Consider the following 13,354-nt stretch of genomic DNA (forward strand, 5'->3'; position numbering starts at 1 on the left):
TAGGCCAAGGCAGGTGGATCACTTGAGGTCAGGAGTTCAAGACCAGCTTGGCCAACATGGTGAAACCCTGTCTCTCCTAAAAATACAAAATAGCTGGGCACGGTGGCTCATGCCTGTAATTCCAGCACTTTGGGAGGCTGAGGTGGGTGGATCACCTGAGGTCAAGAGTTCAAGACCAGCCTGGCCAACATGGTGAAACCCTGTCTCTACTAAAAGTACAAAAATTAGCCGGGTATGGTGGTGGGTGCCTGTAATCCCAGCTACTGGGGAGGTTGAGGCAGGATAATTGCTTGAACCCAGGAGGCAGAGGTTACAGTGAGTGGAGATCATGCCACTGCACTCCAGCCTGGGTGACAGAGTGAGACTCCGTCTCAAAAAAAAAAAAAAAAAAAAAAAATTGGCTGGGTGTGGTAGCCCACACTTGTAGTCCCAGCTACTTGGGAGGCTGAAGCAGTAGAATTGCTCGAGCCCAGGAGTTGGAGGTTGCAGTGAGCCAAGATCCTGCCATTGCATTCCAGCCTGGGCTATGCAGTGAGACTCTGTCTCAAAAAAAAAAAAAAAAAAAAAAATTAGAAATCTCAGGTTTAATTATTTTTTACATTTTATCACCTGTGAAATACAAAAGTCTGGGAACCACTGAATAGTCAAATCTCTCCTTTTATAGTAGAAACAGTTAAGGCTCAGTGGTAGAGAAATAAGTGGTCCAAGATAAAACCCCAGTTTGGTCAGACACTACTGATGGTAGCTATGTGTAGGACATTCCTTCAACTGTCCCTTTTCTGACTTTGCTTTTTCTTTAAGCATGTTCTACTCCACATCAGCACCCTCCAGGCAAACCAGATCCTGTCCAGAGAAGACTTTTTAAATTGTCTAGATCCTAGCCTATTCTCCCAAAGCACCCCACAATTATTGGCGTCTGCCACTATTTCTCCATCCCATCACTACTTTCTCCACATCAATACCATACCCTTAGCCCCACCCATTGCCTACTTCTGAGCTTTCTCTTTTACTTCAAAAATTATTCTTTGGAGGAATTACTTGGACACTGATACTGTTTCAAAGCAACAATTACGAATTTTATTATACATTTAATTATGTATTGTAATGTTTGTGGATGTTTCTGCGTCTCCACCTAGATTATGAACACCTAAAGAGCAACAGTTGTGTTTTGTCTTCCTTCTAGTACCTAGTACACTCCCACTGTCTCAGGTACTCAAATATACATAGAATAATGAAAAAATGGATGCCTTCTTTGCAGAGTGAGTGCTTCAATAAATATAGAGATTTCTTTATTGTGGTCCTCAGTTTACAAATGACAGACAGGAACCAGGAGACTGGGTCCAGATGGGAGTAAGGAGGAAGCCAAGAAAATAATTTATTCTTGGGGCTCTGGTCAGTTTTAGTTGTAAATGGGAAGGGAAGAAAATAACATGAAGTTGAGGCATAGGAAGAAGAAATGAAGAATTCCTGAGTAAGGACAGGAGTCTTGGAATGACTCCATGGTGCACCCGCACCCTGTTTCATCCCAGTCGGCATCCTGTCAGCCAGTAGGAGAGTGGCCGGCCTGAACAGTGCAACCTCCATTCTACCCTGTGGAGAAAAAAGACATGGTTCTTGCCTCACGCTCAGTGACTCCTCCACACACATGACCCAGTTCTTGGTGAGTCTCGCATGTGGAGCAATGCCCAGAATCCCCTTCATTGTTATCCTTCTGGTCTGTCCTCCACTGTCCCCTCTGACGAATCCTGTAAAACTCTCTCATCTCTGGTGTTTGCCTGCTTCCCTGGATCAACATTTCCACATTTGAAAATCCTCATCTCTCCCTGAAGGGGTGAGTACTGTTTCACAGGGCTGAGACTTACTTATTACAAAAAAAAAAAAAGTCTCGGGTGCACCCATTGCTTCTCCCTCCAGAAAGGGTCGGCATAATCATTGCTATCAATTCTTTTCTGTGGTGTTTTGAGTATGCAAGGGATTTGACTCCTTCCACAGTCGCCTATAGAGGCGGCCATTTGTGTTACTTATATATCTAGTTTGAAGCTCAGAAAAGGTGACTATCTGAATGTCCACCGTTGGTGAGCTCCCAGCTTTGTGGGTGTCTGCCTAGCTGATGAGCGCCACATTTTTGTTGTTGTTGTTGTCGTTTTTTGTTTTTTGTTTGTTTGTTTTTTTTTGAGACGGATTCTTGCTCTGCCGCCCAGGCTGGAGTGCAGTGGTGCGATCTCGGCTCACTGCAACCTCTGGCTCCCAGGTTCAAGCGATTCTCCTACCTCAGCCTCCCAAGTAGCTTGCCTTAAGGAGCATGGACACAAAGCAAGGGAAGGGTCCCCAGAGAGATCCCGGCCCACAGGGTGAGTGCCTCATCCCCATATAACATAAAAAGCAGCCTGGGACAGGCGCCCACCACCACGCCCGGCTAATTTTTGTATTTTTTAGTAGAGACAAGGTTTCACCATATTGGCCAGGCTGGTCTCGAACTCTTGACTTTGTGATCCACCCACCTCAGCCTCCCAAAGTGCTAGGATTACAGGAGTGAGCCACCGTGCCCGGCCACCACATTTTTTTTTTTTTTTTTTAAAACAAGAATCTCACTGTGCCGCCCAGGCTGGAGTGCAGTGGTGTGATCTTGGCTCACTGCAGCCTCAATCTCTCAGGTTCCAGCGATTCTTCTGCCTCAGCCTCCCGAGTAGCTGGGACTACAGGTACACGCCACCATGACCAGCTAATTTTTTGTATTTTTAATAGAGACGGGGTTTCACCATGTTGGCCAGGCTGGTCTCAAACTCCTGACCTCAAGTAATCCACCCGCCTTAGCTTCCCAAAGTGTTGAGATTACAGGCGTGAGCCACCACGCCCGGTCAGCATTTTTAAATTAAAAAAAAAAAAAAAAAGTCAATTATGGCCATAGGGCCCCCGCAGCAGCCGTAATTGTATTGCTTAACTCCTCCCATCCCTACAGTTGATTGGACCAAGGGGGCACAAGTGGTGCAAGTGGAACCAATCAGATTCTGTATCCCAGGAAATTGGACTGGGGCTGAGCCTAGCCAGTCCCTATGGTTGCTTAGGACTTCAGCTCATTAACTTTGCAGCACCCTTTGTCCTTTAGACTGTGGAGCAGAGAAAGTCTGCAGAGAGAGTTGTGAAGCAAATGCACCAAGAGAAGCTGAAACCTGCCATGGAAAGCTTGCTGACAATTTCCAGCCCTGGTTCCATGATCTTTCTGGGGCCCAGCTGAAGCCCTTGAGTGGGCTCAGTGAGACATCTGGTCCTCTCAGAATAGATTTTCCCCAGCTAGCTCAAGTTGTTTTCTGTTACCGCAACCAGAAGAGTTTTGTTCAATACAATATCATGGAAGAACCAGATCCCAGGTCTTCTAACTCAGAGTTCCAAGCCCATCGCTATCCCACATCTTTCTAGACACTGCAAGGGCGTGCCCGTGAGTCCTTGTCTACCGCCCTTTTCTCTGTCATGCCCTCCTTCGTGGGGCTCTGCCCGCTGAGTCCCACGGTGTCCTCCTCACCAGTTGTTCATCCCCCGTGCTCCGGACACAATCCTTTTTGCACAGTGGATGCCTGCGAGAAGGTTGGGATTGAGCAGATCTGAAAGGAAGGAAGAGAAAACCTGTGAGGGCACAGAAGACAGTCCCTAAGATGGAGGCAGACACCAGCCCTCCCTAGACAGGCTTATGCCACCTCGAGGTTTCCAGCTGAGGCAAAGGCTCTCTCCCAGGGGCCCATTTAGACATCCCTACAATGGCTGCTGGAGGTTGGAGGTGAAAGGGGGTGTGGGCAGAAGGGGCAAGAGGCCTGAGATTTGGGACCGTTCACTACTATTCTTCCTAACCAGAGTAGATGGTGGTTCACTCAAAGTTTGTGGGAGGTTTCTAGGGAGAGGAAATGCCAAAACACCACAGAGGTATGTCCCGCCTAGTGAGCGGGGGTCTTCAGGTGAGGAGCCCAGGGGCATCAGTCAGTGTGCAAAGGCAGTGGTGAGGGGCAGAGTCATGGGCCCTGTCGAGCCTCCTGGATCAGCTCTGAGCTAGGGAATTTGCACTTGGCCTTTGGTCAGATCGTTAGCTGAAGATGGTACTCCGGAATGGTTAAGAGCCTGTCAGGTCTGGCATTCAATGCTGGTTCTCTTTTTTGAGCCTCACTTTGCTGTTTTGTAAAGTGGGGATCATAAATGGTTTCTACTGCATGAAAGTTGGATGAAATAAGCTAAGTATGTAAAGTGCTTAGTGTATAATATTCTCTCAATAAACATTGGCTGCTGCAACTGTTCTACTATACCAGCTGTATACAGAGCCTTTCTGCATCCTATTCAGGGACTCTATAGAATCTCCTAACTGGATGGCCATTAGGGACACTACTCCAGCCCTCTGCTCAGTAAAGGGATTCCCTGATTTTTTGAACCATATCTCTGGGGCCATTCCCAGGCTGTGGGTGGAAAGAGAAGTCTGTGAGCAGAGCCTGGTTTCCACTCTCATCTCTCCCACCCTGGGGCCCTGGCCAGACCTTGACAGTCCACCTGGCAAAGGTTTTCCGAGTGACTCTTATAATCGTTGCACCAGTAGTGGCCGTTGATCTGGAAGAGGCCATAGTCAAAGCTTCCATCTGCGTTTTCATTTATCTTTGATATGTTGAACTTGCTTTCCACAAAAGCCAGGCACAGCCCTTAGAGTAGGGAGAAGGTCAGGATTTAGAGGGGACCAAGCTGAGTGAGAAGGGAGATGGAGGAGAAAGGGAGGCAAGGAATCAGACAAAAGGAACAAGGCCTGGGATGCAAGATAGGACTAGAGGGCTGGAAACCTCCATTGACTTGCCCTCTCATCCTTTGGTCCATCCACCCCCTGATAAGTACAACCATTCATCTGTCCATCTATTCATGTGTCTTGCACTTACTGAGCACCTGCTGTGTGCCAGGAACTGTGCAAAGCCCAGTGACAGACATTTCAATTGGGTCAAACACAGATGCTGCCTTCAAGGGGCCTATATTAAAAGCATAAAAATATGTACCTAAGGCTGGGCACAGTGGCTCACCCCTGTAATCCCAGCACTTTGGGAGGCTAAGGTGGGCGGATCACGAAGTCAGGAGATCGAGACCGTCCTGGCTAACATGGTGACACCCCGTCTCTACTAAAAATACAAAAAATTAGCTGGGTATGGTGGTGGGCGCCTGTAGTCCCAGCTACTAGGGAGGATAAGCCAGGAGAACGGCGTGAACCCAGGAGGCGGAGCTTGCAGTGAGCCGAGATTGTGCCACTGCACTCCAGCCTAGGTGACAGAGTGAGACTCTGTCTCAAAAAGAAAAAAAGTACCTAAAAAACCCACAAAGCAAGATAAAAGGACAAGTGTTGCAAGACAGGTGCACACAAATCCTAGGCAAAAGGGAGATATCCCTTCCATGCAGGAGGATAAAGCGTTTGTACTAGCTGTCCCCTCTGCTTGGAGTGTTCTTCCCCCAGACATTTGGGTGACCAGGTCCTTCACTTAATTCGGTGCTGCTCAATGTCACCTTCTCAGAGAGGCCTTCCCTGACTTCCCCATCTAAACAGTGTCACCATCGCTCCCCCTGCTTTATTCTTCTTCATAGCATTGATCACTACCAGGCAGTACTTTATGAGTTTGTTGCTGCTCTCTTCCCCTAGGATATGAACACTACAAGGGAAGGGAATTTGTTTATCTCTACATCCCCAGCATCTAAAACAGTTCTTCGTACGTAATAAGTGCTTGGATAGGCCGGGCGCGGTGGCTCAAGCCTGTAATCCCAGCACTTTGGGAGGCCGAGACGGGCGGATCACGAGGTCAGGAGATCGAGACCATCCTGGCTAACACGATGAAACCCCGTCTCTACTAAAAGATACAAAAAACTAGCCGGGCGTGGTGGCGGGCGCCTGTAGTCCCAGCTACTCCGGAGGCTGAGGCAGGAGAATGGCGTGAACCCGGGAGGCGGAGCTTGCAGTGAGCNTCTCTCATTTACTATTTTATAGATTTTTTTTTTATCATGGAAAATTAAACAGTTACAAAAGGAGAGAGAATAGTATCATGAACCTCCATATACCAACTTCTGAGCTTCAGCATTAAAAAACCAAGGCTGATCTTTCTTTGTTGTTGTTTGTTTTTTAGTTTTTTATTTTTTAGAGATGGGGGTCTCACTATGTTGACCAGGCTGGTCTTGAACTCCTGGCCTCAAGTGATCCTCCCATCTCAGCCTCCCAAAGTGCTGGGATTATAGGTGTGAGCCACCACACCTGGCCAATCTCATTTCATCAATAGGTCCTCTTATATGGGCACCCAGCTATGGGTAGTATTTGGGTATTGGGATGGTGAGTGAGGTTGGCAAAGGAGATTACTGAAGACTATCTTCACCGCATATGTGTGTGTGTATCTGAGGATGTGCTTTTAGAAGGAGGGCCAGGATACTGGGTGCTCATCTCCCCACAACCCTACTCCCTAAGACACATGACACATGATTTTTCCCAGGGGCCATACCCTGCCTGGTACAATTCTTGGTGGGCTGGCTGTAGACATAACCTTCACTTTCACATTGTGTGTGTGTGTGTGGAACAGCAAGGGCCCTAGATTCACACTGCCTGCTTTCAAATCTTGGGCTGTTATGTGATTTTTGGTAACATACTCAACCTTTCTGGGCCTCATTTGTAAAATGAAGATATGCTAATACCTACCTAAAAGGGTTGTTTTGATGATTAAATGAAATAATGCCCAGATCTTGGTTCACATTCCACACAAAAGGGAACCGGGACTCCAGGAAATATGGCTGATTCCCAGGCTGGAGCAGGAAAGGGTTATGAGATGTCTGGATTATCTTGCTGTACCAGAAATTTTAAAAGTGCTAAAAATATGGATTGGGGCATGTCAGATTGACACAAGAGCTAGCTCAAAGGGGGCACCGATTGGCCAGATCTGGAACGATATGTTTTGGTAACGGCATTATTGAGATATAATTCACGTATCAAACAATTAATTCAGTTAAAGTGTACAATTCAGTGGTTTTCAGTATATTTGCAGAGTTGTACAACTACTATCTCACTTTATTTTAGAATATTTTCATCAATCCGAAACAAAACCCTGTACCCATTTAGCAGTCACTGCCCATCCCCCTCCTCCCAACCTCTGGCAACCACTAATCTACTCTCTGTCTCTATGGATTTGCCTCTTCTGGACATTTCATACACATGGAGTTACATAAAATATGGCATTTTGTATCTGGCTTCTTTCACTTAGCATAATGTTTTCAAGGTTCATTCAGGTTGGAGCACATAATGATACTTCATTCCTTTCTATGGTTGAATAATATTCCATTGTGTGAATAGATCATACTTTGTCTATCCATTCATTAGTTGATGAACATTTGGGTTGTTTCTGGTTTTGGCTATCATGAATAATGCTGCTATGAACATTCACATACTAGTTTTTGTGTGGATATACATTTTTATTTCTTTGGAGTAGAGTTGCTGGGTCATGGGGTAACCCTAGGCTTAAGCTTATCAGACCTACCAGATTTCCAAAGTGGCTGCACCATTTTGCATTCCCATCAGCAGTGTATAAAGATTCCAATTTCTCTACATCCTCACCAACACCTATTATCTGTCTACAAAAGGTTTCCTCATGGATATGAACTGGTATCACCCTGTTGTTTTAATTTCCATTTCCCAGATGGCTACGGATGTTGATCATCTCTTTTTTTTTTTTTTTTTGAGACGGAGTCTTGCTCAGTCGCCCAGGCTGGAGTGTGGTGGCGCGATCTCTGCTCACTGCAAGCTCCGCCTCCCGGGTTCACACCATTCTCCTGCCTCAGCCTCCCGAGTAGCTGGGACTACAGGCTCCCGCCACCATGCCCGGCTAATTTTTTTATATTTTCAGTATAGACAGGGTTTCACCGTGTTAGCCAGGGTGGTCTTGATCTCCTGACCTCGTGATCTGCCCGTCTCGGCCTCCCAAAGTGCTGAGATTACAGGCGTGAGCCACCGCGCCCGGCCGAACATCTTTTTATGTGCTTATCGGCCATTGTATATCTTTGGGAAAATGTCTGTTCAGAACCTCTGCCCAGTTTCAAATTGAGTTGTCTTTTTATTACTGAGTGGGAAGAGTTCTTTATATATTCTGGATACTAGATCAGCATCAGATATATGGCAGATATTTTTTCCCATTCTGTCGGTTGCCTTTCACTTTCTTGGTGGTATTCTTTGAAGCCCTAAAGTTCTTAATTTTGAAGATGTGCAATGTATCTATTTTTCCTTTTGTTGCATGTGCTTTTGGTGTCATATCTAAGAAATCATTACATAATGGTTTCCAAGGTAATCTGGGACAATTAGACCATCAAAATAAATGACAGTAACAGATTATACATTAATATAATTAATGTATCCATGAGCCTATGACAATAATAAATTGACAAAAAGATACATAGTGTGGAGCTGAAGCAGAGACCCTCTTCCTGACAATAAAAGGCCAACCGATACATGTGGAGGAAGTCATGGAGTTGAAAAATAATCACCATTTTGCAACCATCATAGATTGGTTTGAGAAAGAATCATCATTGCATGCTAAATCTGAGGTTGTGGGAAGACTGCTGAATAACTGGATATATTATCCATGATCTTATAGGGTCTCCCCACAGATTGCTTATTAGTTGCACAGAAAGAAAAAACAAAACAGATACAGTGGAGGATAACCAGACAGTATTTTGAACTTGCAATCAAAATGAACATCTCCAATGAGGGACAGAGGGACATTGTGTGCCTCCAGGTGTGAGTCCCAAGGAGGACACATCACTTATGCAGTATTCCATCCAGGGATGCATAGCCTGTATCTAATCCTGAGGAAACATCGAAGCCAAACTCACTGAAAATCTGTAAGATAACTGGCCTGTATTCTTCAAAATGGCCAATGCCATGGAAACCGAAAGACTGGCCAGGCATGGTGGCTCAAGCCTGTAATCCAAGCACTTTGGGGGGCTGAGGTGAGAGGATTGCTTAGGCCAGGAGTTTGAGACCAAGCTGGGAAACAGCAAGACCTCATCTCTACACTACAAAGAAGCAATACTTCCAATAAATCTGAAAACCTGCGACTATTTCTGTCACTGGTCTGGTGTGTTTTTCCCCTTAAACTAGGTATATGTTGGTGAGGGGGCAGAAGCCTGAGTTCTTCCATCCCCCGCCTTCCAGTGTCAGGCGGCTTCTGCTTGGACAAGATGGCTATCCTGGTGGGCTTGTTTCTTCTCCGGTCTTGTTATAGGAGGCAGAAAGAAATTACTGGCCGGCGCGGTGGCTCAAGCCTGTAATCCCAGCACTTTGGGAGGCCGAGACGGGCGGATCACGAGGTCAGGAGATCGAGACCATCCTGGCTAACACGGTGAAACCCCGTCTCTACTAAAAAATACAAAAAACTAGCCGGGCGAGGTGGCGAGCGCCTGCAGTCCCAGCTACTCGCGAGGCTGAGGCAGGAGAATGGCGTAAACTCTGGAGGCGGAGCTTGCAGTGAGCTGAGATCCGGTCACTGCACTCCAGCCCTGGCAACAGAGCGAGACTCAGTCTCAAAAACAACGACGGGCGCGGTGGCTCAAGCCTGTAATCCCAGCACTTTGGGAGCCCGAGATGGGCGGATCACGAGGTCAGGAGATCGAGACCATCCTGGCTATCATGGTGAAACCCCGTCTCTACTAAAAATTACAAAAAACTAGCCGGGCGAGGTGGCGGGCGCCTGTAGTCCCAGCTACTCGGGAGGCTGAGGCAGGAGAATGGCGTAAACCCGGGAGGCGGAGCTTGCAGTGAGCTGAGATGTGGCCACTGCACTCCAGCCTGGGCGACAGAGCGAGACTCCATCTCAAAAAAAAAAAAAAAAAAAAAACGACGACGACAACAACAACAACAAAAGAAATTACTTACGTAGACAGGGTAAAGTGAATCCCCAGCAGAAAACTTTCCTTTTAGCAAAAAGCAGCTCAAAGATAGCTCCCTTTCTAACCTCACGCAGCTCAAGGAAATAACTTTTCTTCTAACAACAAGCAGCCTGAAAGAGCAAACAGTAAAACAGGTAAGACAGCTCAGGCACAGAAGGATCCTGGAAGTCTCCTGGGTAATCACCAAACTTCACACTTATACAATGGGCACCAGTAAAATAGCGGGCCTTACTAACCACATTCCTTTCTCTTTAGGTGCGCTAAGATAGGGAAGCTAAAAGCAGAATCGAGGGGTATGCCTACAGCTGCAAGATGTATGGGAACAGACACAGAAATTCTTCCTCCCAGATAAGCAAGACAAAGAGACACAGACTAAAAGTTGGCCTATGTGGTCGGAAATGGGGTGAGAGCCTATTAAAAACTCTGCTCTATACAGATAGCACACCTGGTCCCAACTGAACCATCGGGCCCTAGGAGGATAAGACATCCCCTCCTCACAAACGCCTCCTCACTAGCCCATTTAGAAAACTCTGACATTTCCACTACCACCTGGCAACCTGCTTGGGACCTCTGTCTATGACAGCTGTTCTTTCCTTTTGCCTATTAAACTCCTGCTCCAAACTCACTCTGTGTGCGTGTGTGTCTGTGTCCTTAAACGTGAGACCATGAACTGTGGTATTTACCCCAGACAACAAGGCTGCTTCTGTCTCTTGTTCTAAGACTCATTCCACACCAGCCTGAGCTTGGGGCCATTTTTTTGCTTCTCCCACCTTCCTACCCCCAGAGCTGACAGATTTAGCGAATAATTTTTTTTTTTTTTTTTTGAGACAGTCTTTCTCTGTCGCCCAGGCTGGAGTGCAGTGGCCGGATCTCAGCTCACTGCAAGCTCAGCCTCCCGGATTCATGCCATTCTCCTGCCTCAGCCTCCCGAGTAGCTGGGACTACAGGCGCCCGCCACCTCGCCCGGCTAGTTTTTTTTTTTTTTTTGTATTTTTTAGTAGAGACGGGGTTTCACTGTGTTAGCCAGGATGGTCTCGATCTCCTGACCTCGTGATCCGCCCATCTCGGCCTCCCAAAGTGCTGGGATTACAGGCTTGAGCCACCGCGCCCGGCCAGCGAATAAAATTTACAAGATGCCCTGTTAAATTAGAATTCCAGGCAAACAACAACCAACTCCACACTGACTCAGGAGGGTCCCTCAGAGATAGATGTCACTGAGCCTCGGGAAGCAGGAAGCTCCATCCCTGCCCATTCAGCCCCCTCTCAGGGTCCCCTCAAGGAAGACAGTGGTTCCAGAAGGTATATTCCCACCCCTTCCACAGCTTACCTCTCTCCCATCCCTCTCTGACTCCAGGTTCCAGCTGGCCTGGGGATTTCTGGGAGGACCTGTGGAAAAAGGCCGTCTACAGTAGGAGCCTCTTCTTCCTCACCACGTATGCTTCAGCCCTGCCCAACTAACAGCTCTCCATGTTCTAAAGAAGGAGGGAGTGCTGGGCCATCCCAGCCTTCTGGAACTCCAGTTCTGTGATGTCATCCATCTCCTGGAAATACACTGGTTTTAGCCAGGCAAATTGGCCAAGCGTCAGGCAGAATTAGCAGCTGGGCCTGGGAGGACAGGTGACATCTGTGAGGAAAATGGCCAGGTGGGACAGGGTGGAGAGCACTGGCTGTTTCCTTCCTTTTTGGGAACAGCACCACCTTTGGGGGAGCTCCTTCCCTCATGGGGTTTTAGTGGGGGTTGCCAGTCCTAGGGCCCTGCCCCCCAACATCCCCCAGTAAGCATAGGAATGCTTGTGTGCCAGTCACTGTATTTGTAAACGGAAGTGGTGGACCTGCTCAGCTTCCAATAGAAAGCCCGTGTGTGCAGGGCCAGAGGACACAGCCCATCTAAGGCGCTAAGCCTCCATAAAGAGGGAGTGGAATCTGGACGGGATTCCAGCCCCAGGGTACACCCTTTCTGGGACCCAAACACACCCTTCCCCTTCCTTCAATTCTGAGACTCAGTAAATGTCTCTACTTGCAGAACAAGTTTGAGTTGGGTTTCTGTCACTTGCAGCCGAAGAGCCAGTCACAGTCGGCATCGGGTCAACCATCTGTGAAATGGTGACCTGACACCCTGTCCCCTCCCAACACCATTAGTTGTGTGAAGGCCACAACATCCCAACACCATTAGTCAGCAACGAAGTCCAGGAGAAATTTCTACCAACTGTAGCAAAAGAGACGCAAGGGAGAAAACATTTTGTTACTGACAGTGCACACTTCCCTCTGAAACAGGGAGTCAGGATCTGACAGAAAAAAAGGACAAGTGGCGGCCGGGCGCGGTGGCTCACGCCTGTAATCCCAGCACTTTGGGAGGCCAAGGCGGGCAGATCACGAGGTCAGGAGATCGAGACCATCCTGATTAACACGGTGAAACCCCGTCTCTACTAAAAAAAAAAAGAAAAAAAAAAAAAAAAATTAGTTGGGCGTGGTGGTGGTTGCCTGTAGTCCCAGCTATGCAGGAGGCTGAGGCAGGAGAATGGCGTGAACCCAGGAGGCGGAGCTTGCAGTGAGCAGAGATCGTGCCACTGCACTCCAGCCTGGGCAACAGAGCAAGACTCTGTCTCCAAAAAAAAAGAAAAAAGAATAAAAGGACAAGGGGCTTCTAAGTGGGCAGTGTTGGCCCGTGCCCCTCCAGACTTCTCTTCCCAGCAAGGCAGCGGTGCATGGCACCCTGGGGTAGGAGGCCTGCGGGGGCAGAGGGGAGGCTGAACATGCTGGGGGCACCACTGTATGAGAAACCGTTTGTGGCGAAAAATCTACATGGGCCTTAGATGACCTGAATGAATTCGTCTCTGTAGAGTGAGAGTCCTGGGCAGGAGGAAAGGTTTCCGTAGCCCAGGACCACATACTTGGAAATTTGGTCTCTGAAAGTTAAGATCTGAGAGAGGATGGTCTTTGTGGCATTCAAAGGGGGTCCAGAGGGACCCTCCACCTCCAGCCCCCTAGCTGTGGCAAACATGAACCCTGAGTAGATTCCCACCCATTCAAACAACTGGAAAACCCAGGCTGGGGCCCATGAGTCAAGTCAGCTCAGGGCAAGAGGACAGATGGACCCCATAGGCCATCTGTCTCAATATTTGCAAGTTATAAATTAAACTAACAGACTGTTAAAGTATGTCCTATCCTCATCCTCTGACAAATATTCCTTTAAAAGGACAAAATTTTAAAATGTGTATGAAGTTATGATTTGAATTTTTTTTTTTTAAAGAGATGGAGTCTCACTCTGGAGTGATCTCGGCTCACTGCAACCTTTGCCACCTGGGTTCAAGCAATTCTGCCTCAGTTTCCCGAGTAGGTAGGACTACAGGTGCATGCCGCCATGCCTGGCTAATTTTTTTTGTATTTTAGTACAGACGGGGTTTCACCTTGTCGCCCAGGCTGGTCTCAAACT

General features: G+C 47.6%; 1 protein-coding gene across 1 annotated transcript; it reads right to left on the reverse strand.

The window, feature by feature from the left end:
• Positions 1–1,251: 1,251 nt before the first annotated feature.
• LYZL6 (lysozyme like 6) lies at positions 1,252–12,002 on the reverse strand. Its single transcript, XM_025361819.1, has 4 exons — positions 11,972–12,002; positions 4,515–4,673; positions 3,521–3,599; positions 1,252–1,590 (listed from the first exon to the last, which is right to left on the reverse strand). The coding sequence occupies exons 1-4, from the start codon at positions 12,000–12,002 to the stop codon at positions 1,521–1,523; spliced, it is 339 nt and encodes a 112-aa protein (XP_025217604.1). The 3' UTR covers positions 1,252–1,520.
• Between the last annotated feature and the right edge of the window lie 1,352 nt (positions 12,003–13,354).

Source organism: Theropithecus gelada, chromosome 16 (assembly GCF_003255815.1).
Source record: "Theropithecus gelada isolate Dixy chromosome 16, Tgel_1.0, whole genome shotgun sequence".
NCBI lineage: Eukaryota > Metazoa > Chordata > Mammalia > Primates > Cercopithecidae > Theropithecus > Theropithecus gelada.

Coding starts and splice junctions, on each gene's coding strand:
- LYZL6 (XM_025361819.1), bottom strand. CDS start 12,002: ATGCCGACTGTGACTGGCTCTTCGGCTGCAA. Junction 3,600..4,514: donor TTGCCAGGTGGACTGTCAAG/GTCTGGCCAGGG, acceptor CCTTCCTTTCAG/ATCTGCTCAATCCCAACCTT. Junction 1,591..3,520: donor GCACGGGGGATGAACAACTG/GTGAGGAGGACA, acceptor TTTTCTCCACAG/GGTAGAATGGAGGTTGCACT.